This window comes from Lissotriton vulgaris, chromosome 4_1, assembly GCF_964263255.1.
Source record: "Lissotriton vulgaris chromosome 4_1, aLisVul1.2, whole genome shotgun sequence".
NCBI lineage: Eukaryota > Metazoa > Chordata > Amphibia > Caudata > Salamandridae > Lissotriton > Lissotriton vulgaris.
This window is the reverse complement of record NC_141691.1, coordinates 404993193-405017573: the sequence shown is the minus strand read 5'-3', so window position 1 is coordinate 405017573 and position 24381 is coordinate 404993193. Positions and strand designations below refer to the sequence as shown.

At 51.7% G+C, this 24381-nt stretch overlaps 1 protein-coding gene across 1 annotated transcript in view; it reads right to left on the bottom strand.

The window, feature by feature from the left end:
* TSPAN6 (tetraspanin 6) overlaps positions 1 to 24381 on the bottom strand; it is a 132569-nt gene that overhangs the window by 64717 nt on the left and 43471 nt on the right. Inside the window, exon 3 of the mRNA XM_086918794.1 lies at positions 16036 to 16110. Coding sequence (XP_086774920.1) covers positions 16036 to 16110 — 75 coding nt within the window. The remainder of the gene's footprint in view (positions 1 to 16035; positions 16111 to 24381) is intronic.

Below are 24381 nucleotides of genomic sequence, written 5' to 3'. Positions count from 1 at the left end.
GTGGCTCTGTGTGTGTGTGTGTGTGTGTGTGTGTGTGTGTGTGTGTGGGGGTGGCTCGGTTTGTGGGTGGGTGGGTCGCTCTGTGTGTGGGTGGGTCGCTCTGTGTGTGCGTGGGGCTCTCTGTGCGTGGGGCTCTCTGTGCGTGGGGCTCTCTGTGCGTGGGGCTCTCTGTGCGTGGGGCTCTCTGTGCGTGGGGCTCTCTGTGCGTGGGGCTCTCTGTGCGTGGGGCTCTCTGTGCGTGGGGCTCTCTGTGCGTGGGGCTCTCTGTGCGTGGGGCTCTCTGTGCGTGGGGCTCTCTGTGCGTGGGGCTCTCTGTGCGTGGGGCTCTCTGTGCGTGGGGCTCTCTGTGCGTGGGGCTCTCTGTGCGTGGGGCTCTCTGTGCGTGGGGCTCTCTGTGCGTGGGGCTCTCTGTGCGTGGGGCTCTCTGTGCGTGGGGCTCTCTGTGCGTGGGGCTCTCTGTGCGTGGGGCTCTCTGTGCGTGGGGCTCTCTGTGCGTGGGGCTCTCTGTGTGGGGCTCTCTGTGTGGGGCTCTGTGTGTGGGGCTCTCTGTGTGTGGGGCTCTCTGTGTGTGGGGCTCTGTGTGTGGGGCTCTGTGTGTGGGGCTCTGTGTGTGGGGCTCTGTGTGTGGGGCTCTGTGTGTGGGGCTCTGTGTTTGGGGCTCTGTGTGTGGGGCTGTGTGTGTGGGGGGCTTTGTGGGTGGCTCTGTGTGTGTGTGGGTGGCTCTGTGTGTGTGTGTGTGTGGGGCTGTGTGGGTGGCTCTGTGTGTGTGGGGCTCTGTGTGTGTGTGTGGGGCTCTGTGTGTGTGTGTGGGGCTCTGTGTGTGTGTGGGGGGCTCTGTGTGTGTGTGGGGCTCTGTGTGTGGGGGGCTGTGTGTGTGGGGGGCTCTGTGTGTGTGGGGCTCTGTGTGTGGGGCTCTGTGTGTGGGGCTCTGTGTGTGGGGCTCTGTGTGTGGGGCTCTGTGTGTGGGGCTCTGTGTGTGGGGCTCTGTGTGTGTGTGTGGGGGGCTGTGTGGGTGGCTCTGTGTGTGTGGGTGGCTCTGTGTGTGTGGGTGGCTCTGTGTGTGTGGGTGGCTCTGTGTGTGTGTGTGTGTGTCTCTGTGTGTGTGGGTGGCTCTGTGTGTGTGTGTGGGTGGCTCTGTGTGTGTGTGGGTGGCTCTGTGTGTGTGGGTGTGTGGGTGGTTGGGTCTGTGTGTGGGTGGCTCGGTTTGTGGGTGGGTGGCTCGGTTTGTGGGTGGGTGGGTCGCTCTGTGTGTGGGTGGGTCGCTCTGTGTGTGGGTGGGTGGCTGTGTGGGTGGGTGGCTCTGTGTGTGGGTGGGTGGCTCTGTGTGTGGGTGGGTGGCTCTGTGTGTGTATGTGGGTGGCTCTGTGTGTGTATGTGGGTGGCTCTGTGTGTGTATGTGGGTGGCTCTGTGTGTGTGTGGCTCTGTGTGGGTGGGTGGGTCTGTGTGGGTGGGTGGGTCTGTGTGTAGGTGTGTGTGTGTAGGTGTGTCTGTGTGTGTGGATGGGTCTGTGTGTGTGGGTGGGTCTGTGTGTGGGTGGGTGGGTCTGTGTGTGTGTGGGTGGCTCTGTGTGTGGGTGGGTGGCTCTGTGTGTGGGTTGGTGGGTGGCTGTGTGTGTGGGTGGGTGGCTCTGCGTGTGGGTGGGTGGCTCTGTCTGTGGGTGGGTGGCTCTGTGTGTGTGGGTGGCTCTATGTGAATGACTGTGTGGGTGGCTCTGTATGTGTGTGTGTGTGTGGCTCTGTGTGGGTGCAAATGCAATAGGTCTCGCATTTGCGAGCGATTAAGCTATTGGCATTGTAAATTACAATGAATGTGAGAAAAACAAGGACCCCCTGGGTATCAATACAGACTCCTAGGGCAGGGTAAACACCTATGTGGGTAAACAATCCTAGGACGTCATTAGAGAAAATAACCAATTATTCCAAAACCAGTAGTGTGAAGAAGTAACGAAAAAATTAGACTGTATACAAATATATATTTAATATGTATGAATAAAAATCATATAGATAAACAAGCTATATGATAAGGTAAAAGTATACTTCATTAAAAGCAAACACAAATATTACAAATCAGTATAAATCCTATCAACTAAACACATTGTAAAACAAAATACATTCACATAGATTAATGACATAAAAAGAATTAGAAATATAATCATAAAAGAACTCTACGCGCGTTTCGGCAGAAAACCGCCTTCTTCAGGAGTCTCTGCTGATAATCTGGAAAAAACATATACAGAAAGGAGAGAATAAACATCAAGTCATGGTTTTATTTTTATAACTTACATCATTCTTTAACGATATCTAAGCACATTAAAAACAAGAAGATCATATAAGCTACAAGTTCATATTATATCTTCTGGTTAGATATAATATGAACTTGTAGCTTATATGATCTTCTTGTTTTTAATGTGCTTAGATATCGTTAAAGAATGATGTAAGTTATAAAAATAAAACCATGACTTGATGTATATTCTCTCCTTTCTGTATATGTTTTTTCCAGATTATCAGCAGAGACTCCTGAAGAAGGCGGTTTTCTGCCCAAACGCGCGTCGAGTTCTTTTATGATTATATTTCTAATTCTTTTTATGTCATTAATCTATGTGAATGTATTTTGTTTTACAATGTGTTTAGTTGATAGGATTTATACTGATTTGTAATATTTGTGTTTGCTTTTAATGAAGTATACTTTTACCTTATCATATAGCTTGTTTATCTATATGATTTTTATTCATACTTCTTAAATATATATTTGTATACAGTCTAATTTTTTCGTTACTTCTTCACACTACTGGTTTTGGAATAATTGGTTATTTTCTCTAATGACGTCCTAAGATTGTAAATTACAATGCCATTTGTTTATGGTTTTAAAAACAAAAAACAAATAAAAATAATGTCATGAGCAATGCCAATAGCTCAAACTTTAAGAATGGCGAGACCATTGCATTGTAAATGCTTGTTATTGAAATACCTCGATAGTGCAAATCTAAAAGAAGACACACATTAAATAGGACCTGCAATACCATATACCACCAAAACACAGTCCCCCCAAAGTCTTCCACACCTGTACATAAGCGCACAGCCACTTTAACCTCTGAAATTTTACACTCTGAAATTCTGCCTCAATTACCTGTCCCCTTCAATCCCCCAATGCAGACACAGACTACAGTTCCTAGGCCACAGACTCATGCTAGAGCTTTAAAGACACAGGCACCACAACTGCGTCTCACCTCGCCACTTGTGCTGCCAGGTGTGAAATCCAAAACACGCACACTCCCCGTTGAAAAGAAGACTAAACAAGCGCAAACCCTACCAAAAGAAATACAAAACTAATCAGCCCACAAAAATCTCAAAAAGGCTTTTATGAGGATAGAGAACAAAAAACTATGAGGATAAAACAAAAAACAATGTCTTGCCATTTTAACACAAAGAATCTTGAAACTATACTTCGAATGCATTAAAAGCTCAAACATTCTCCGCAAATTTAACCTCTGCAAGGGACTTAAAGCACAGACTCCAAGCAGCTAAAAAGTGCAAGAACAGGAATGAAATAACCAGTGTCTCTGGAAAAAAGACACCCTTGGCACCTCGGCTCACCAATAGCTGCAAAATGTTGTGTAGCAACATTATTTAATTGGATACAGACAAGCATAGCCTTCGTCCTTCTCTTTTTGAGCATCTGGATATCCTCAGGAGGTAATGGGGCAGAGAAAAGTTGGTGTATGTATTTTGTTTTTTCCCCACAAATGCACGCGGTTGAGTTTGGTTGCCAGGCGCCAGACAACAGCTATGAAGTGGAAGACGAATGACAGCAACGTTTTACCGACCAATGACAGGACGTCCACGAAGCCAGCATAGGAGTTCAGTGACGAAGGACATGTAAACAAACTAAAGCTTTGTCTTAACCCCTTCGCTGCGGCAGGGGGGGGGAGAGGAGGGTGGGTGCGAGCGGCGGCCGCATGCTCGTGACGGAGCCGCTCCGTCACGAGCCGCGGTTGAGCTGTGCTCGTGACGGAGCGGTTCCGTCATGGCCCCGCCCGCTCAATAGAACGCGCTGCGCAGGCGCGCCGGCAGGGCCATGACGGAACCGCTCCGTCATGAGCACAGCTCAGCCGATGCTCATGACGGAGCGGCTCAGTCATGAGCATGGGAGGGGTTAAATCCAATCGAAAGGATTACCGTGTCCTGTCTGGCCTAGTCAACAAGATGACACCTCTCACTTTAATGCGATCACAGTGATGTAATTCCAGCAACAGGGGAACGGGGTGGGGTGCAATATAGTACATATAATACAGGCGCCGAAGGCGGAACACACACCCACAGTGTAACATGAGTAGGAAAGAAATAAAAACAAGCATTGGAAATACAATAGGTCTCGCATTAGGAAAGTTTGAGGTATTTGTCTTGTAATTGACAATTATTTTATGTGTGTTGGTTTTGAAAATAGCTAAATTAATAGCTTGGTCATTTACAATGCCAATAGTTATAACTTTCGCAAATGTGACACCGATAGCATTTGTAATGCAATGTGTTGTATTGAAGTGACTTACATGTATTGATATTACAAATAACAATGTCTTTTAGGTTTAAAGTATTTTATTAAGGCATAAAAACAAACACGGGGAGGGGATCAGGAAGTCAGGTAAACATACAGTACAAAAAGCAAATTATTGCAACGAGTCAGAAGAAAAAGAGGGAGGCAGGATGCCCCAGAGGGTAACAGGCAAAAACATAAGGCAATAAGGCATCGTGAACGACCCCCCTGTAGGCCCCCACTCCCTAGGCAAGGCCAAGCCAGAACAGGACTCCGCGACACAGCAAAAGAAAAGCATACCGTTCCACCAGCCCCCTGACCCCAGAAAAGAAGGAGAAAGAAAAGCAAAGAAAGAAAGGAAAGAAAACAACACCCCAACATCCCCGTCCGAAAGTCAGCATTAAAAGCATATAACTCCACTTCCCACCCCCGACCCCCTGCTCCCAATCCGCACACTCACTCCGCCGCTGGCGCCGGCGGTGTCAGCCTAAGGAGGCGCAAGTACCGTGGACACGTAAGCTCGCGGAATTCCGTGGACAGCAGTGCCAAAAAGGGATGCCAGAGCTCCTCAAACTGGTCAACATTCCCAGCCACCGTCAGCGACATCTTCTCCATGCCCAGTACCTGCCAGAGCCTATGCAACCATCCAGTGACAGAGGGGGCAGTGGGGGTGCGCCAAAGTACAAGTATGTTCTGAACGGCGGAGCCTAGCGCAATCGCAATCTGCCTGCCTCTGCGGGATTTCAACGGGTACATCAGGTCATTGGGAAGGCCAAGCAAGACATACGCGGGGAAGCGCGGAAGCTCGATCTCAAAATGCCTATCCACCTCATCTAAGACTTCCTTCCAGTAGGCCGACAGCACCGGGCACTCCCAGAGAATGTGCGTGAGGGTGCCCTCCAGTCCGCAGCCGCGCCAGCAACCCTTATCGCCTATTTTGCGCATCTCGTAGAGCCGCTCCGGGGTGTAGTACCAATAGGTGGATACTTTAGTGAAGGTTTCCGTCAGCCCGGTGTGGTACGCAGAGTGCCTCGCCCGATATGCAATCCTGTCCCACTCCTTGTGGCTCAGGGTCCTGCCCAGTTCCCTGTGCCAGCGCTCCCTCCCTGGGTTATGGTAATGAAACGGCGGGGGTTGGAGAAACTTATACAAATCCGAGATGAGTTTGGCGTCCGAGGCCCGGGTTACCAACCATCGCTCATAGGGCGTGATCGAACGGGCGGCGACATCACGCACTGGGGGTTGAAGAGCCCAATGGCGGACTTGCATATAACGCAGTCTGTCCCCTTCCGTCAGGCCAAACTCCTGTCGGAGCTGCTGGAAGGGGAGCACGCCCTCCGGCCCGTAGATCTGGAAAAGCGCTCTGCATCCCGCACTCACCCAGTGGGAAAATGCCCCCGGCTCCAGACCCGGAGTGAAGTCCGGGTTGCCAGCAATGGGAGTGAACGGCGATGGAAAAGTGGTGAGCTCCCGAAGCTCGCACACCGCGTCCCACACTCTTAGCGGGACCCGGGTGATAAAGGAGGCATAGAGATTAGGCGGGCGATGTATGCGCCGCAGGAACGGGACCTCCTGGAGGGTACGGCCTGCAACTGCCTGGTCTTGGAAGAGCCAGTGTTTGTCCGACTCCCACCGGCTCCACTCCACCAGGTACCGGAGCTGCGCCGCCTGAAAGTACTTCCGGAGGTCCGGGACTCCGAGACCTCCCGCCTCCGGGGCAAGCGTGGAGAGGACCCGCTTCATCCGAGGCTTACGGCCCTGCCACACAAAGCGGGAGATGTCTGCCTGCGTCTGCCGTATCCAACCCACAGGGGGCTGAAGAGGTAGAGCGCGAAAAAGATACAGGATCTGGGGCAGTATCGTCATCTTCACCGCTGCGATACGGCCCAGCCACGAGAGTAGGCCCTTGCTCCAGCGGCTGAGTTCCTCTTTGATCTTTTTGCCCAGAGAGGAATAGTTAGCTGCAACCATGGCAGGCAGGGAGGGAGCAAGCAAAATGCCCAGGTAAGGCACCGTGGAGGAGGACCACTGCAAAGGGAAGAGACTTTGAAGGTCCCGCCTGGCGTCGGCAGAGAGCGACACATCCAGTGCAGCCGACTTAGCCATGTTCATTTTAAAGCCCGCTACGCGGGCAAAAGCGTTCAGTTCCTGGACGCAGGCAGGGAGTGACCGCCTGGGGTCATCGAGGGTCAGCAAGACATCGTCCGCGTATAAGCTGACGGTATGAGTGTATTGCCCCATCTTCACCCCAACAGCGTCCGGGTTGTCGCGGATCCTCTGCGCAAACGGCTCCATAAAGGGCAAAGAGGAGCGGCGAGAGGGGGCAACCCTGTCTCGTGCCGCGCTCAATGGCGAAGCTGCTGGAGCTGTGTCCATTGACACGCACTGACGCCGACGGTCTCCTATAGCAGTTGAAGACCATAGTGCGGAACTTTTCGCCGATCCCCAGTTTCCCCAGAACCAGCTCGAGGTAGGGCCAATGAACCCTATCAAAGGCCTTCTCCGCGTCGACCGATAGCAGCATCCGCTCCCCCGGGACGCGTGAGGCCTTTTCCAGCACGTGCGTCACCCTCTTCGTGTTGTCGACCGTCTGCCTACCGGGTACAAAGCCGGCCTGAACCGCCTCCACCAAACCCGGTAGATGTAGACCCAGTCTGGCCGCCAAGATTCCGGTGTAAAGCTTGAGGTCCACATTTAGGAGCGAAATGGGCCGGTACGAGCCGCACAAGGTCCGGTCCTTCCCCGGCTTGGGGATAACCGACACAGTCGCCGAGAGGAGGTCCGGTGGGATGGCACCGGGTTCGGAGAAGGAATTAAACAAGCGAGCCAGGAGAGGAGCGACAGTGGGACAGAAGGTCTTGTAGAACAAGGCCGTGTAGCCATCCGGGCCCGGGGCTTTACCATGCTTCAGCCGTGCGATCGCGGAGATGACCTCCTCCACGTGAATGTCCCTCTCAAGGTGGTCCGCCTGGGAGGGGTCCAAGGCCGGGAGGGTCACGGATTCCAAATAGGCCTCAGCCTCTCCCGGTGGGGAAGGCTCCGAAGCGTACAGTGCCTCGTAAAAGGAGCGAAAGGTGTCTGCCACCTCCGCGGCACCGGAAACCGGGATCCCGTCCACTCCCACCAACTCCTTCACCACATTGCGTTGCTGCGCAGCCCTGAGCCTATGGGCCAGGAGCTTACCGCACCTGTCTCCGCCGGTGTAAAAGGCGTGTTTCAGGCGCAGCGCTGCGTACTCCGCCCGATCTAGATCCAACGCAGAGAGGAGTTTCCGTGCCGCCTTCAGTTGCTTCCAAACACGAGGAGCCCCCGTTCTGCGGTGGACCTGCTCAAGCTCCCTAACCTGCGCCGTCAGTTCCTCCCTCTTGCGCTGGCGTTCCTGGTTTTCCGCCGAGGAAATGGAGATAAACTCTCCCCTGACGACTGTCTTCAAAGCCGCCCACTGCGTAGCCAGGGACGTGTCAGAGTTGTTATTGTGGGTCAGGTAGTCCTGGATGACTTCCTCCACTCGCTTCACTACCGATTTCTTATGGAGAAGCGTGTCCCGAAGCCGCCACATCCCTCTGGAGGGGGAGGCCGCCGGCCAAGCAAAGACCCCTGAAACCGGCGCGTGATCGGACAGGGACAAGACCCCTATGTCCGCCGCTGTGGCGGCCGAGCGGAGCGGGCCGCTCATCAAAAGATAATCCAACCGCGAATAAGTGCGGTGTGCGTGGGAAAAATATGAGTAGTCTCTAACGGTGGGATGCATGGTGCGCCAGAGGTCATGCAGGTCCATCTCCGCAATCCGGTCCTGTACCGCCTTAGAAAGCTCCCCTGTCTGCGGAAAGCGCTGGGCAGACCTATCTAGAGTAGAGTCGAAGACCATATTCAGGTCACCCCCCAAGACAATATGGCGATCGGGCGAGGCAGTAACGTCCACCAACACCGACTCCAGGAAACGATCCTGGTGGTCGTTGGGGCTGTAAACCGAACCAACCGTAAAGGTAACACCTCCGAAGCGCATGCGATACACCAAAAGCCTCCCCTTCTGCTCAGCATGTTTATACAACACCTCCCCCCTAAAGGAGCTGGCTAAAAGAATGGCCACCCCAGCGGTTTTAGTCGCAGCAGAGGAAAAGAGTTGCGTGGGGAACTTGGCAGAGCGCAACCTATGGCAATCCCTGGGAAGCAAATGGGTCTCCTGCAGGAGGCAGATATCCGCTTGCGACCCCTCCAACAGGGAGAGGATCGCCCTACGCTTCACGGGGTTATTCAGACCCTTAACATTAAGGGTCACGACTTTCAGAGGTGGCATCGCCTCCAGGGAAACAACGCGCTATGCAGCAGGCGAAGGATCAGCGGCGGGGGCGCGCGGGGCAGGGGCACAGGGAAGGCCAGAAGCGGCATCGCACATGTTCGGACAGTTTCGGACAGGACCCCCCCCACAACAACCAACAGTGAATCCCCCCCAAAACCCACTCATGGCAACCAGCCAAAACAAAAAGCAGAAAACAGCACCCCATAGTCTCAGTCTAGCCCAAATGGGCGAGTCTGCAGAAAACAGTCAAGTGGACGTCCAGCCACACACCACCCCCCTCGCCCCCCCAGCCCCCAGCCCAGCATCGTTAAAGCTAATAGCCTCTCCCCCCGGAGAAAAGTTAGGCCGTCAGGGCCACACCAGTAGTTTCGGGCAAGTTCCTGGCCGCAGTCCTCAGGGCCTCCGCCATTTCAGCTCTGATGGTGGGCGAGTCTGGGCGACTCGTTGGCGCTGACGATGGGCGCCTTCTCGATCTCCGTCGGCCCCGCCGCCCGGGACGCCGCCATGCGGGCGTAGCCCCTTCCTCCTCCGTAGCAGTAAGGCCCAGCACTCCGCAGACATCTTGTAAGGAGCGCAGCTGATGCAGCACCCCATTCCATCGAAAGATAAGACGGAAGGGGTGACCCCAGGAATAGGCTGTCTCGTGCTCCCGCAGAAAGTCCGTAGCGATGCGGAAAGACCTGCGCTTCTGTAGTGTAATAGCGGACAGGTCCTGATAGAGTGCCACAGGTCTTTCTCGGAAGGTCAGTGGTTGTTTCCTGCGGGCCTCCGCCATGATGCGCTCCTTTAGGGGGAAGTCCGGCAAGAACGCCAGGATATCAGGTGGGGGTGCCGATGACTGGCGTTGGCGGCCCACCCTGTGTGCCCTGTCAATGCGGATTGGGAAATCCGCTCCTTCCTCCAAGATGTCGCGGAACAGGTCCTGCAGATAAGCCACCAGGTCCGTACCTTCATCCGCGGATGGAACACCCCGCACCCGGATGTTGTTCCGCCTGGACCTGTTCTCGAGGTCCTCCGAGTGGGCCTGGAGCTCGACACACTGCTCCCGGAGGCGGAGGACGTCCTGCTGGAGATGGGTTATCTCCTCATCGCGACGTTGAGCCGCCGTCTCCACAGCATCGACCCGCTCGCCCAGGCCCTCGATCTCCCTGCGTACCTCCCGGACCTCTCCAGCCACCTCGGTCTTAAGAGTTTGAAATTCCTCCTTGAGGGAGCTGAACAAGTCCTCCATGAAGGACCGCGTGACTGGCGGCTCGCCCACAGTTGCGTCCGTTGATGCCCGGGAGGCCCCCGGGGACGGCTGCGTCCTGTCGCGTAGTTGCTGGGTCCTGCCGAGCATTTCCGGCAAAGTGCGATCTCCTCGCGCCGTGCCACGTCTTCCAGTCATCTTGGGGCCAGGCAAAGCCCAGGATCAGTTGCTGGGGGCGAGCGCCGCCGCTCGCGGGCACCAGATGTGAGGCCCTCGCCGAGGACAAGGGTAGTGCGTCACAGGCGACAAGATGGCGGTCTGAGCCCGGGCAAGACGGCCTCCGGGCCAGTAGGGCAGGCAGCAACGTCCGAAGTGTAGGCCTCCCGCCTCATGTTCCCAGGGGGGGCAGCAGATGAGTTGGTGCCAGGACTAGCCGAGGTGCCCGTGTGAGAAGGGCGCGGGTCGGGGTCACTGGGCTCAGTCACACAAAGACAAGATGGCGGGAGGGTGGGACCCAAGAAGGCAGCCCGGGCCAGCAAGTCCGTGGGCGACTCTCAAATGGTAACGAGTCCGGAAAGTAGAAAACCGATGCCTCCCTCCACCTCCAGTGGGTATGCCCGGCTCGGGCACCGCTCGAACTCCGCCATCCAGTGCCTCCAGGCGCGGAGTTCGCAAGTCGTCACCCTTCGAGACCCCGGGAGGGGGGAGACCGCCGGCGCAGGGCTAAGGTCCGTCGCCCAGCAATGGTGCCCGTCACCAGGGCACCGGCCAGGAAGCCCCCGCACTCCGCGGAGTCCGTCCAGTCCGCTCCCTCGGGATCTCCGGCTTTCCGCTTTTCAGCACTCGGGCCAGCCGAGGCGCGCGGACAGCGCCGCACTACGCTCCGCCTCCAGGCTCTTCTCCTCGGGGCGACCCGGGCTCTACTCCTCGGAGCGATCTCTGAATAAACTTTTCGGGAACTTCCCCCGGGGCCACAGAAATCAAAGTGGCACCAAAATGTGCCCCTCGAGCTCCGGCACAGCCCTCTCACCCGTGGTGCAGCCGCGGGGGGAGAGAAGCGCAGAAATCAGGGCTCAGGCCGAGCTGGGCCGGAGGAGCTACGGGAGGAAGCGTCCGCTCACCCCGCCATCTTGGCCACGCCCCCCTAACAATGTCTTTTAATGTTTTTAATTAATTAATACTTAAATAAAAGTTATTGTAATTTCTAATGGCAATAGCTTAAACTTTTGTAAATAACTTTTTTAAAGATTATGTTCAGTGTATTTTATTGTGACGAAAATCCAAGAACAGAAGTGAAATATTAACATCTTTTTGTTACATTTGTAATAAAGCTTGAAACATCGAGAGAACATATTTGAACCAGTTGTTGAATGGTTGCACAGATTGATGCTGTCGTGGCGCTGAGTGATGTTGTGATGGCGAACGAGTGATGCTGTGGCGTTCAGTGATGCTGTGGTAGCGCATAGTGATGTTGTGGTGCCACCGAGTGATGCTGTGGTGGTGCTGAGTGATGCTGTATGCTATGCTATGTTTTGTTTTGCTTTCCTATGTTTTGTTTTGGTATGTTTTGCTATCCTATGCTTTTGATTTGTTATGCTATGCTATGCTGTGTTTTGTTATGCTATGCTATGTTTTGTTATGCTTGTTTTGCTATTCTATGCTTTTCTATGTTGTGTTGTGTTTTATTATGCTATGCTTTGTTTTGCTATGTTATGTTTTGTTATGCTATGCTACGGTTTGTTGCGTTTGGTATGCTATGCTTTGCTATGCTATTATATGTTTTGCTATGCTATGTTTTGTTGTGTTTTGTTAAGCTATGTTTTGTTGTGTTTTGCTATGTTTTGTTATGCTGTGTTTTGTTATGCTATGTTTTGTTATGTTATGCTAGGTTTTGTTATGCTATGCTATGTTTTGTTATGCTATGCTATGTTTTGTTATGCTGTGCTATGTTTTGTTTTGCTATGCTATGCTATGTTTTGCTATCCTATGCTTTGTTTTATTATGATATGCTATGTTTTGTTGTGTTTTGTTATGCTATGTTTTGTGATGTTATGTTTCGTTCTTCTATGTTTTGTTGTGTTTTGTTATGCTATGCTATGCTTTGTTGTGTTTTGCTAGGTTTTGTTTTGCTATCCTATGCTTTGTTTTGTTATCCTATGCTTTGTTTTGTTATCCTATGCTTTGCTATCCTATGCTTTTTTATTGTTATGCTATGCTGTGTATTGTTAATCTATGCTTTGTTTTGTTATGCTATGCTGGTGAGGGTGAGTGAAAGTGAGGGTGTGTGAGGGTGTATGAGGGTTGTGGGGGGGTGTGAGGGTGAGTGAGTGTGAGTGAGGGGGTGTGTGTGGGTGTGTGTGGGTGTGTGAGTGAGAGGGTGTGAGGGCGGGGGCGTGTGAGGGTGTGTGAGGATGAGAGGGTGTGTGAGGATGAGAGGGTGTGTGAGGATGAGAGGGTGTGTGAGGATGAGAGGGGGTGTGAGGATGAGAGGGGGTGTGAGGATGAGAGGGGGTGTGAGGATGAGAGGGGGTGTGAGGGTGAGAGGGGGTGTGAGGGTGAGAGGGGGTGTGAGGGTGAGAGGGGGTGTGAGGGTGAGAGGGGGTGTGAGGGTGAGAGGGGGTGTGAGGGTGAGAGGGGGTGTGAGGGGGTGAGCGCGTGTGAGGGTTGGGGTGAGGGGGTGTGAGGGTGTGTGAGGGTGAAGGGGTGAGAGGTTGAGAGGGTGTGACGGTGATGGTGAGGGGGGGTGAGGGGGTGTGAGTGTGTGTGTGTGTGTGAGAGGGAGGGGAAGTGAGGATGAGGGTGTGTGAGGGTGAGGGTGAGGGTGTGGGTGTGAGGGTATGACAGCGAGGTGGTGTGAGGGTGAAGGGGGGGTTGAGTGTGACGATGTATCGTTATCTAGGAGCAAGGAAAAAAGGAAACAAAGGTCAGATTGGTTGCACATTGAATGACAGCGTCAATAACTTTTATATAGCGCTCTGCCCTACACATTGATCACCTTGAAGCAATATAAATAACTGGTGTTACTATTACCCAATCGAATATTTCATTTGGACGGATGGGTTATCTGACCAAATTAAGATGCAAACTTAAGACGTGTAGGCTGCAGCAGATGTCAGCAGCGAGCGTTTAACTCACCAAGATATCTTGCACTTTCTACCTAAGGCAACACCTGGGTTTGTGGTGTGTGCTATACACTCAATATTTTGAGTTGAAATAACAGCAAAAATGTAATAAACGGGTTAGCCGAACACTGCAGAAATACATTACGCTGGTTTCATTTGAAAACCTACCCAAATAGTGTAAACTGTTGTGAACATAAAATGCAATAGGTAACCAACACAAAAATTCACACGAAAACAACGCGTCTCAATGAGGCTCCAGAGCCCAAAAGGCCGAGATTAGATTTAATATTTTAACTAGTCCGACCTAGAGCAGTAAATGAATTCCCTATTGAGTGTACGTTCAAGAATTCAGGTAATTTAATATTAAACGAAGACATGGAACATAAGACATAGAACAACATAAACACACAGCCATTGTTTCAACAAAGCCTTTTCGCAGGATAATAAAACATAACCTAAACTAGGCGTCCATGGTAAGCTGCTAGGAAGCGGTTAAACTGCTCTTACCTGCACTTCCAGGAGCAGTCACGCAACGTAGGGGGTGCTGATGAACAGTGGAAGTGACAAAGGAGCTTTACCCGTGGCACATCCCATTAGCATTGTGAAGGCTGACAAAGGGAAAGACAATCGCCCTAAAAGTGACCCCAAAAATGAGTTTCGGTGAGCAGTGCAATTAAACGTATTACTAATTGTGCAGCTCTTTAGCAAGAGGGTGCTCCAGTTCGCAGCTTTATGGATGGGCGTACACAAACAGGTGGGGGGGGGGTTAACTTTTCGGCTCAGGCGTTGGGCTCGGGTTGCCACAGCAATCACACTTGTGGGCAAACTTTTCAGGAAATAAAATGCCCCAGGGAGTAGATTTATGGTTCACAGGGGGCCCTGCGAGGTTCATGAACAGAACAGCTTAAAGGGTGGCGTGTAAAATTACCAAATGGCTGGCTGAACGTTCTCCAACGCCACAAAGTCATAATAACTTCCTCATACAGCTCGAATTTCAATGGAACAAACATAACTGGTGCTATGTCGTGACGGAAGATTAATGGACGACCTTTAATTAAAAGACAATCGTTTTTTTACCCAAGACTCAGCACACACGCAGAATAAACTGCATGCATGGCAATTAAGGCTAAAAAGAAACCTATGCTGAGGAAATTGCTCTAAGCTGTATTAGACATTTTTTGCATTTATAAGGTGATTATTTGACTTTAGAGAGGGGTTGGTTACACATATTTTCGGATTCAAATCACAATTCTCAAAATAACTTCGACTGAATAATCTCTTGAATAACCCGGCAATGTGCAGAACAGAATCCTTCCTTCTTTCATTTGTATATACATGTTTTCCTTGGATTTGAAACTCAGTGACCTGCTCGATGGAATCCTGCACTCCGTGTTTAATTAGAAAAGGAAAAAAAAGTAACAGAGACCTGTCATGCCACTGCTGCATGCACCACCCCCAGACCATGCCTGTCCTGCGCATGTCATACCAGCATCACCCCTGACCACAACACGCCTACAAGTGCGAACCGTGTGTAAGACGGTCTAAAGTGCAAGTTTTGACAACTGAATGCTGGTACCGAGCACTGGAAACCACGGGCTCAAATTAAGCACTGCTTACACTCAATGTCGCTGAGGAAGACAATGCCGATTGTGTGCTGCATCAAAAGAACATAGCCTGAAACGAATCAAGAAAACTACTCCAGGAACGAGTACATGCGATATACGAGATGAGCTGGGTGCCCTTGTGAGATTTATCTTTACAGCTGTCAGTGGCCCAAGAGTAGTTGTACACAAATCCAATACCCTGGAGAACAGCAGAGGAGGACCAACTAAGACAGCTTTTGCACAGCTTCCTGTGCCGAAGACCTAGGCTCGAAACACACAGGCAAATTATTGAGAAGGGAACACAACAGCCTTAAACATTTAAAGTTGTAGATGCCAGCTGGGTTGCAGCGATAGTGTCTGTATACTCAACAAGTTAAATAAGGAGACAGGCCGTGAAACTGAAAGCACGGCCGGCCGGCTGTGAAAGCCTTTGATCCGCCATGAAACTGAAAGCACGGCCGGCCGTGAAAGCCTTTGATCTGGCAGGCGGCGATGAGGGTGTGAAGCAGCAGGGGCTGCGGGAGGGAGGCTGGGCTGCCTTTGATGTGTAATGCAAGGCAGACGGCTGGTGGCATGTGCACGCACTTTTAATGTCAATGCGCTTGCGCATTGAGCTTGAATTTCACGGGCACTGCAAGGAATCGCCATCGACTTGCAAGTTGGTTAAAGTCCGTTTAAGCCCCCATATTCTCGCAAGCTCAATGCGCATGCGCATTGACAGGCGAGACCTAAAAATAGTCCCCCAAACAAACAGATAAACAACCATAGTGTACGGACACAGTACTTGGTCCCTGCGCCCAGGGAGGAAACAAAAGTCAAAAAGGTGGGAAAAAGAAGTAGTAAGTATTACCTTAGGGGGTGGACACCTAATCAATTACAGGGTTCATATTTTGTATACTTAATACAGTCGTCCTCAATATAAACATTTCCCTCTTACGACAGTGAAGCGCAGGTTTTAAAGAAGTGTAAATACATTTCATTCCAATTCATGACTCTCTGGAAGCAAAGATAACAAAATCTGAAAACAATTCCAAGAATCATAGGCTTTCCGGGCACTGCACATTAGTGAATGTCCTAGGATTATGTAGGGTTTACTTAATGAATAGTGGATAACAACCATTTTGCAGTAGTTCTCTTCTTGATTATTAAGAACAGCTAAACAGAAACCATTTTGAGCAGCTCCGAGACCAGTACTAATTACAGACCAACTACAAAACATTTATTTTAAACAAATAAAACTTAACTAAGGTGGGTAAACTTTTCTACATTTATAATGCACAAGGACTAACCTCATGTCTGAAGACGAATCCCACAATGGCTGCAATTAGTTCAATTAGAAAAATAACGGACAGGAACATAGCATACTGAGGAAAACAAAATAAACATAGGTCATAAAGCATTAAAGTCATTAATGCATATTAAAAATACTCCTTTTCTCAAGTATATTCCTACTACTTTGTTGATAGTCCTTTGGACCACTTGATCATCACATGACCGCAATTAGATATTAGTCCGAAGTCAACACCCTAAGGCACTGCAACTTGCAATGAAGAATCGTCTCCCAAAATAGTGCATCTCCATTCTAAGCATGTAAAAAAATCCACTTTTAAACACAAAAAGTCCCTAAAACACGGATCATATATGCACAATTACAAAAAATGTACATTAAAAATATTCTTTTGTTTCACATACCTTTAGCATACTTTATTATTTACTTGTTGATTGACAGTCCAGCGTTTTAGTTTATGATAACTTTCAAGGTTTTTGCTGCCAACTAGTCACATTGGCAATCACATTTGGAAGAAACTTAGGTTCACTTCTGCTTTGCTAGTATTTAAAACTGAAAACCGGCATGAGCTGTTTTGGGTGTCTGAGTTATGGGATGAAAGTGATATCATCCCACATGACACAAAGGAGACCTAAAAATTTAACAGCACCTCTAAACACAATGCCGGTAGGCACAAGGAAAGTACAGCAGCATGGTCTAGAAATCACCAGACTATCTAATCCAAAACCTTTCATACTATTTTTTGGAGGTTTCTCTTGTGCACACACGTTCAATTTTTATTTTCTTAAACCCTGCAACAAAAGTACATAGGAGCAAATAAATTAATTAATACAAACACAACTAAAGACTAACCAATAGGCCTTAATGTCAAAACTTTCAAAAATATTGCTTGAGAAAAAGCAATAAGAGTAACAGCTAGAATTATGATGCAGAACCCTATTGCAGAGTTTGAAAGCTTTTACAACGTTGATAAAATTATGTTTTCCATGTGAATGTAAATCTTAAATGTTGTGCTCCACTTCCACGTAGTATAACCCCATGTGACCCAGTGTACAGCTGCATGTTAAAAATAAGAATTGGCAAAGTCTATACATCTTTAAGTCTGGACTTAAATGTTTTTTTGACAACCATAAGCATTTTGACAAACATAAGCATTAAAAGTAAAACAAAACCTGTTGTTTCTTAAAAGTACATGCAAAGGAAAGAAAATGAAAGCAGAGATTGCACCACCCACCATAAACTACTATTTAGGTCAATGTACAAATTTACACAAAATGATTTAACTCCCCATGAAGAAAGCCAACGGCTGAAGTGGGATGACCGACTGCCACATGTTGAATAGTGTTTGGCGTGCAAAAGCAAAATGTAAACAGTCCAATGGAAAAGAGGATTCACTAAAATCCCCTGTATGTGTGGGTAGGAGTAGTTTCTGTCCTGTAACTCCAGTTCTGTAGTAGGGGTATCTCTGTTATAGTCATAATCTAGTGAATAGTCCCGCCCATGTGCGTGGACCCCGGCAATCAAAAATAATCTCTTAAATTGGCAAATCATGCAGACACTGCAAAGACACTTAAGAGAGAATTTAAAGACAAATAATGCAGCCTATATCCACAGGCTACACTGTCCAGTACTTCAACTAGAAATTCCACCAAACAACACCACACACAACACAGAATGCCCAGTTTCTACCATAGAGAAACTTGCCTCCACCAGTAAAAGACTCTGGAATGATAGAGAGGAAGGCATGGACAGACAAGCCCCATAGGCTGCCATTATGTGGCTTAAATAGGATACTGTGCCTTTAAGAGAACTTTCCAGAACTTTCTCCCAGTATCCCAGAATGCATAGCAGGTCCCTCTTACTTTCAGTTCTTTTTGAAGGCGTAGCACGCCAGACCTGTAGCATTCCTTACATGAAGAATTATCTCCACCGGGGAGGAGGGCGGGCGCTTATGACTATAACAGAGATACCCCTACTACAGAACTGGAGTTACAGGACAGAAACTACTCCTTCTGTAGTAGGGGATCTCTGTGTATAGTCATAATCTAGTGAATAGAATGGCAAGCCCATCCCCACACCAAAGCGGCGGTGGAGAAAGAAATTAACACCACTATTGTGCGAACAAATTCCGCAGCGAAGCCGGTCCAACCTGAGCATCTGCCCTGGCATCAGTGTCCAGACAGTAATGCTTAGCAAAGGTATGAACCGACTTCCAAGTGGCTGCTTTGCATATTTCAGCAATCGGCACATTACGGAGCAAGGCTGTCATGGCAGCTTTGCCCCTGGTGGAATGAGCCTTAGGCTTACCTCCTAAGGTCTTATTAGCTTTTTGGTAACACAATTGTGTTGGACAGGCCTCGTGGAAGGCCCGCTCCCTCCCCGCATGATAGGGCCCGGACCCCGGCTCTCCCTGTATCCCCAGAAAGAACCATCCCGGCAACCCACCGAGGCAACCCGCAACCCGTCCCCAACGGGACGCCTGCTCCCGAACACCCCAGTATCGGCTGGCCCGGGCCTCCGTCAGCACCATTGCCCCGGCCCAGCCGCCATCTTTGGACACTGCATCACGAGGCCGCGTGGCCTCGGCTCGACCCCAACCCTGGGCCTGGCCAGGCCCCGACATCGAGGCACCACCATCCACCCAGGAGGTGAAGAGACCACTTGGCAGGTCAATGGGAGAAAGGAGTGTCGATGGCTCTCCCCCGCCAGGAGTCGATCGCCCCCGGCCTCCCCGGGCGCTGGCTCCACCCCCCTGCTGGGTGTCTGGTCTCCCTCATCCCGGACCTCCCGACCTCCAAGCGCGAGGGTCCGGACATCAAAGGAGACCAGACCTATAACTGGGGCAGCTCCAGAGCAGGAAGGCAGTTGTATCCTGGAGTCGAGAGACACCTAGAAGAACTCATCCTTGACGGACTGCTGGCGCTGCCGCAGCCCTGCCTTGTGAACCCATCTCTGAAGCCTGCTGGCGCTGCCGCGGCCCTCTGCAACGTGCACCTTCGTCTTGGCCTGCTGGCGCTGCCGCGGCCCATCCTTGTGAACCATCGCCATGGCCTGCTGGCGCTGCCGCGGCCCCTCTGCAACGTGAACTATCATCCTAGCCTGCGGCCCTCCTTGCCGAGAACGATCATCCTAGCCTGCTGGCGCTGCCGCGGCCCTCTGCAACGTGCACCTTCGTCTTGGCCTGCTGGCGCTGCCGCGGCCCATCCTTGTGAACCATCGCCATGGCCTTCTGGCGCTGCCGCGGCCCCTCTGCAACGTGAACTATCATCCTAGCCTGCGGCCCTCCTTGCCGAGAACGATCATCCTAGCCTGCTGGCGCTGCCGCGGCCCTCCTTGCCGAGAACGATCATCCTAGCCTGCTGGCGCTGCCGCGGCCCTCCATACCGAGAACTATCATCCTAGCCTGCTGGCGCTGCCGTGGCCCGACCTTGCAGACTCCTAAGCTCGAGGATTGTGAGCTCCTTCTTGCCGCCCCCTGTACCAGACCGGTACCAAGACTGTTCCGCTACCCGTTCCCCTAGAAAGACTAGAGTTGGGAGGATCCTCGTGTCCTGACCCCACTGTATCGTTGATAACTTTGCCTCAAGAACCTTATATAAAGCGTGTAGATCTCATCCTTGTGTGGTGTCCATTTGTGGGGGGGAAGATGCTTGTCTGTACGATCGCCGGAGACGGCTCTCAACGGAGGCCTCTCCCCCTGTACTCGGCCGACCCTCCGGGTCCCCGTCTAACAAATTGTATGCAGGACACAATCCACCTAGAAATGGACTGCTTAGAGGTAGCAAGACCCGTCCTGACTGATCCATAATTGATAAACAACTGGTCAGACCTACGAATAGCTTTGGTTTTATCCAGATAAAATTTCAACACCCTCCTAACATCCAGGGAATAGAGAGACCTTTCCGCTGGAGATGAAGTATTCTGAAAAAAAGTAGGCAAAGTTATGGTCTGGTTGACATGAAAATCAGAAATAACCTTGGGAAGAAATTTAGGGCGAGTACGCATAACAACCTTAGCAGCATGAAATACAGTATAAGGTTCTTGGCAACACAACGCCTGAATTTCAGTCACCCTGTGGGCCGATGTAATGGCCACGAGGAACGCCGCCTTCCAGGACAGGTGCTGCAACAAAGCCTTATGAATAGGTTCAAAAGGCTCCTTCATCAACCTGGACAGCACCACATTCAGTTCCCATGAAGGCGAAGGAAGCCTGACAGGAGGGAGTACTTTCTTCAAGCCTTCCAGAAAATCTTTGATCACAGGGATCTGGAAGAAGGAAGTCTGTGAAGGGCATTTCCTGTAGGCAGTCAATGCAGCGAGATGAACCTTAATGGAATGAACATTAAGTCCAGACTGCGCCAAATGTAGAAGGTAAGGAAGGATGACATCTTCCTTACAGGTCGTAGGGTCATGGTTCTTAGACTGGCACCAGATACAAAACCTCTTCCACTTGTAAGCATATGAAGTCCGAGTGGAAGGCCTCTTAGACTCCTTCAGTATGTCCATGCAATCCGCAGGCAGATTCAGATGGCCATATTGCACTTCAGTATGTCCATGCAATCCGCAGGCAGATTCAGATGGCCATATTGCACTTCAGTATGTCCATGCAATCCTCGGGCAGATTTAGATGGCCATATTGCACTCTCTCAGGAGCCATGCCGCCAAACTCAAAGACGAGAGGTTGAGGTGTAACATCTTTCCCCCGAACTTCGTGAGAAGGTCCGGCCTGCACGGCAGCCGAATGTGAGGAAGGAGAGACTGGTGAAGCAGGTCCGTGAACCACCACTGTCTGGGCCATTCCGGGGCAATGAGTATCATCCGAGCCCTGGACCGGGCCAGCTTGATGAGCACCGCCGGAATCAGAGGAATGGGTGGAAAAGCGTACAGAAGGCTGTTCGACCAGTTGATCCATAATGCATTCCCCAGCGTTCCCTGCTGGTAGTACCTGGAGGCGAAGTCTCGGCATTTGCTGTTTTCGGCGGTGGCGAACAGATCTACGTCTGGAGTTCCCCACCTTCCCAAGACTTCTCCTAGTACTTCGTCGTTTATGACCCATTCGTGGTTTTCCTGAACCAGTCTGCTCAGTGCGTCTGCCTGTACATTCTGCACACCTGGCAGATGGGTAGCCGTTATTGTCAGTCCTCTGGCTAGGAGCCAGTGCCAGATCGTCTGCGCCTTCTGCGACAGAGTGTGTGATCTCGAGCCCCCCTGCTTGTTGAGGTAATACATCGTGGTGGTATTGTCCGTCTGTACAAGCAGAGAGTTGGTCTGGAAGGACGGAAGAAAGGCCTTCAGTGCCAAGTGAACAGCTCTGAGTTCCAGGAAATTGATGTTGTTGGACAGGCCTCGTGGAAGGCCCGATCCCTCCCCGCATGGCGGGGCACGGACCCCTGCTCCTCCTGTTTGCTAGACGCGGACTATCCCGGCAACCCACCGGGGCAACCCACGACCCGTCCCCGACGGAACCCCAGCTCCTGAACACCCCGGTATCGGCTGGCCCGGGCCCCTTCCAGCACCACTGCCCCCGGCCCAGCCGCCATTTTGGACACTACACGACCAGGCCGCGTGGCCTCGGACCGACCCCAACCCCGGGCCTGGCCAGGCCCCGACATCGAGGCACCACCATCCACCCAGGGGGTGAAGAGACCACTTGGCAGGTCAATGGGAGAAGGAGTGTTGATGGCTCCCCTCCGCCTAGTGTCGATCGCCCCCAGCCTCCCCGGGCGCTGGCTCCACCCCCCTGCTGGGTGTCTGGACTCCCTCATCCCGGACCTCCCGACCTCCAAGTGCGAGGGTCCGGACATCAAAGGGCGCCAGACCTATAACTGGGGCAGCTCCAGAGCAGGAAGGCAGTTGTATCCTGGAGTCGAGAGACACCGAGACGAACTCATCCTTGGAGGCCTGCTGGCGCTGCCGCGGCTCCTTCTCGTAAACCATCTTCCAGGCCTGCTGGCGCTGCCGCGGCCCTCTTCGCCGTGAACCATCTTCGAAGCCTGCTGGCGCTGCCGCGGCCCTCCTCATCGTGAACCATCTTCGAAGCCTGCTGGCGCTGCCGCGGCCCTCCTCATCGTGAACCATCTTTGAAGCCTGCTGGCGCTGCCCTCCTCATCGTGAACCATCTTCGAAGCCTGCTGGTGCTGCCGCTGCCCTCCTCATCGTGAACCATCTTTGAAGCCTGCTGGCGCTGCCGCGGCCTATCCTTGCGAACCCTCAAGCTCGAGGATTGTGAGCTCCATCTCTTGCTGCTTCTGTACCGGACCGGTACTCAGACTGTCCCGCTACCCCTTTTCCCCAAAGAGACTAGAATTGACAGGAGCCTCGTATCCTGGTCCTGCTGTATCGCTTATCACCTTGCCTCAAGATATACATAAAAGTGTGCAGAACTCATCTCTGTGTGGTGTCCATCTGTGGGGGGGGGAAGTTACTTGTCTGTACGATTACCGGAGAGGGCCCTCACCGGAGGCCTCTCCCCCTGTACTCGGCCGACCCTCCGGGTCTCCGTCTAACAGATGTGATACGTGGCCTCCATCGGGGACCACGTTCCTTGAATCTGTAGGTTTCCGGAGTGCGCTCCCCACCCCAGGAGAGAAGCATCTTTCACAAAAGTCTGCGTGGGAATGTCCTTGTGGAAGGCAACCCCTCTGAGGAGATTTTCCGCTGAACACCACCACTTCAGAGACTGAAGAGCATGCCGAGACAGTCGTATCTTGTCGTCCCAAGATCCTTTCCTCTGATCCCACTGGTCTTCCAAGCACTCCTGCAGCGGTCTCATGTGCAGCCGTGCGTGTGGCGTCAGGAAGATACAAGAGGCCATCGATCCCAGTAGAGAAGACACCGTCCTCACTGTTGTAGATGGAGTTGTCATAAGAGCCTGAGCCTTCCGAAGGAGTGATAATCGTCGCTCTTCCGAAGGAGACACGCTTGCTGACCGCGTATTGATGGAGGCTCCCAAGTACTGTATGCATTGGACCGGAGTCGGGACAGACTTGGACATGTTGATGTGCAACCCCAGCTTGTTCAAGAGAACGCACGTCTTCTGGAAGTGTGCTCGCGCTTCTGAGAAGGAGGATGCCTTGATCAACCAATCGTCCAGGTACGGGTAGACAAACACCTTGTTCTTCCGTAGGTGTGCTGCTACCACCGCCATGCACTTCGAGAATGTTCTCGGCGCAGACTTCAGTCCGAATGGGAGTACTGTGTATTGATAATGATTGGCGCCGACTTGGAACCGCAGGAACTTCCTGTGTTTGTATGCAATGGGCACATGGAAGTACGCATCCTGTAGGTCTATAGCACATAGCCAGTCTCCCTGTTGCAACTGAGGATAAATCTGATGCAACGACAGCATGCGAAACTTTTCCCTGCGAATCCATCTGTTTGCCTGTCGCAAGTCTAGAATGGGCCTGAACTCGTTCTTGTGCTTCTTGCGAACCAGGAAGAACCGGGAGTACAGACCTCTTACTCTCTGAGACAGAGGTACGTCTTCTATCGCCCTTTTTCTTAACAGGATATCTGCCTCCGCCTGAAGCTCGCGCAGCTGAAACTGCGAGCTGATCGGTGGAATTGCTGGAGGCGGGCTGGTGAACCGAAGACTGTATCCATTGCAAACAATATACAGCACCCACTTGTCCTGAGTAATTTTTCTCCACTCTGCCAGAAAAAATTTAATGCTTCCCCCTACCGGAGTGGGTAACAGATCCGGGGGAAGTAAGTGCTCAGGGCCTAGACCCGGCCGGGCCTTTGGTCGCTGGAGCCGATTGTTGGCTCCTCTGCCCTTCTGGCGTTTCTGGAATGGCTTACGGAACTGTTGATGTTGCTGTGACTGTCCCGAAGGTTGGCCACGTCCTCTGCCCTGCCCACCGAACCGCCGTTGGAATGGGCGGTACGATTTCTTCGCTTCTTTGGGCTTTTCCAGGCCCACAGCCGTGAGCGTTTCGGCCTCCGCCTTCATGCGGGCCATTTCGTCATCCACATGTTTCCCAAAAAGGGTCTCGCCAGAGAATGGAAGGTTGGCTACCCTTTGCTGTGCGTCCGGTTTTAGTGACGTAAGGCGGAGCCAGGCGGGACGTCGCTGGTTAATTCCATGGCAAAAACTATGTGCCGCTAATAGCGATGAGTCTGCTGCAGCGCTGATAATCTGATTCGCAACCAGCATCCCTTCATTCAGCACTTCCTGGAAGTCCTACCGCTTCTCGCCAGAGTGTTCCGCAAACTGCTGGAGGGAGTCCCAGAGGGCGCGGTCGTAGCGTCCCAACAAAGCTGTGCCACTCGCAACCTTCATAGAGGTCGCCGATGTTCCACATACTTTCCTTCCAGCTGAATCCATCCATCTAGACTCTTTATCCGG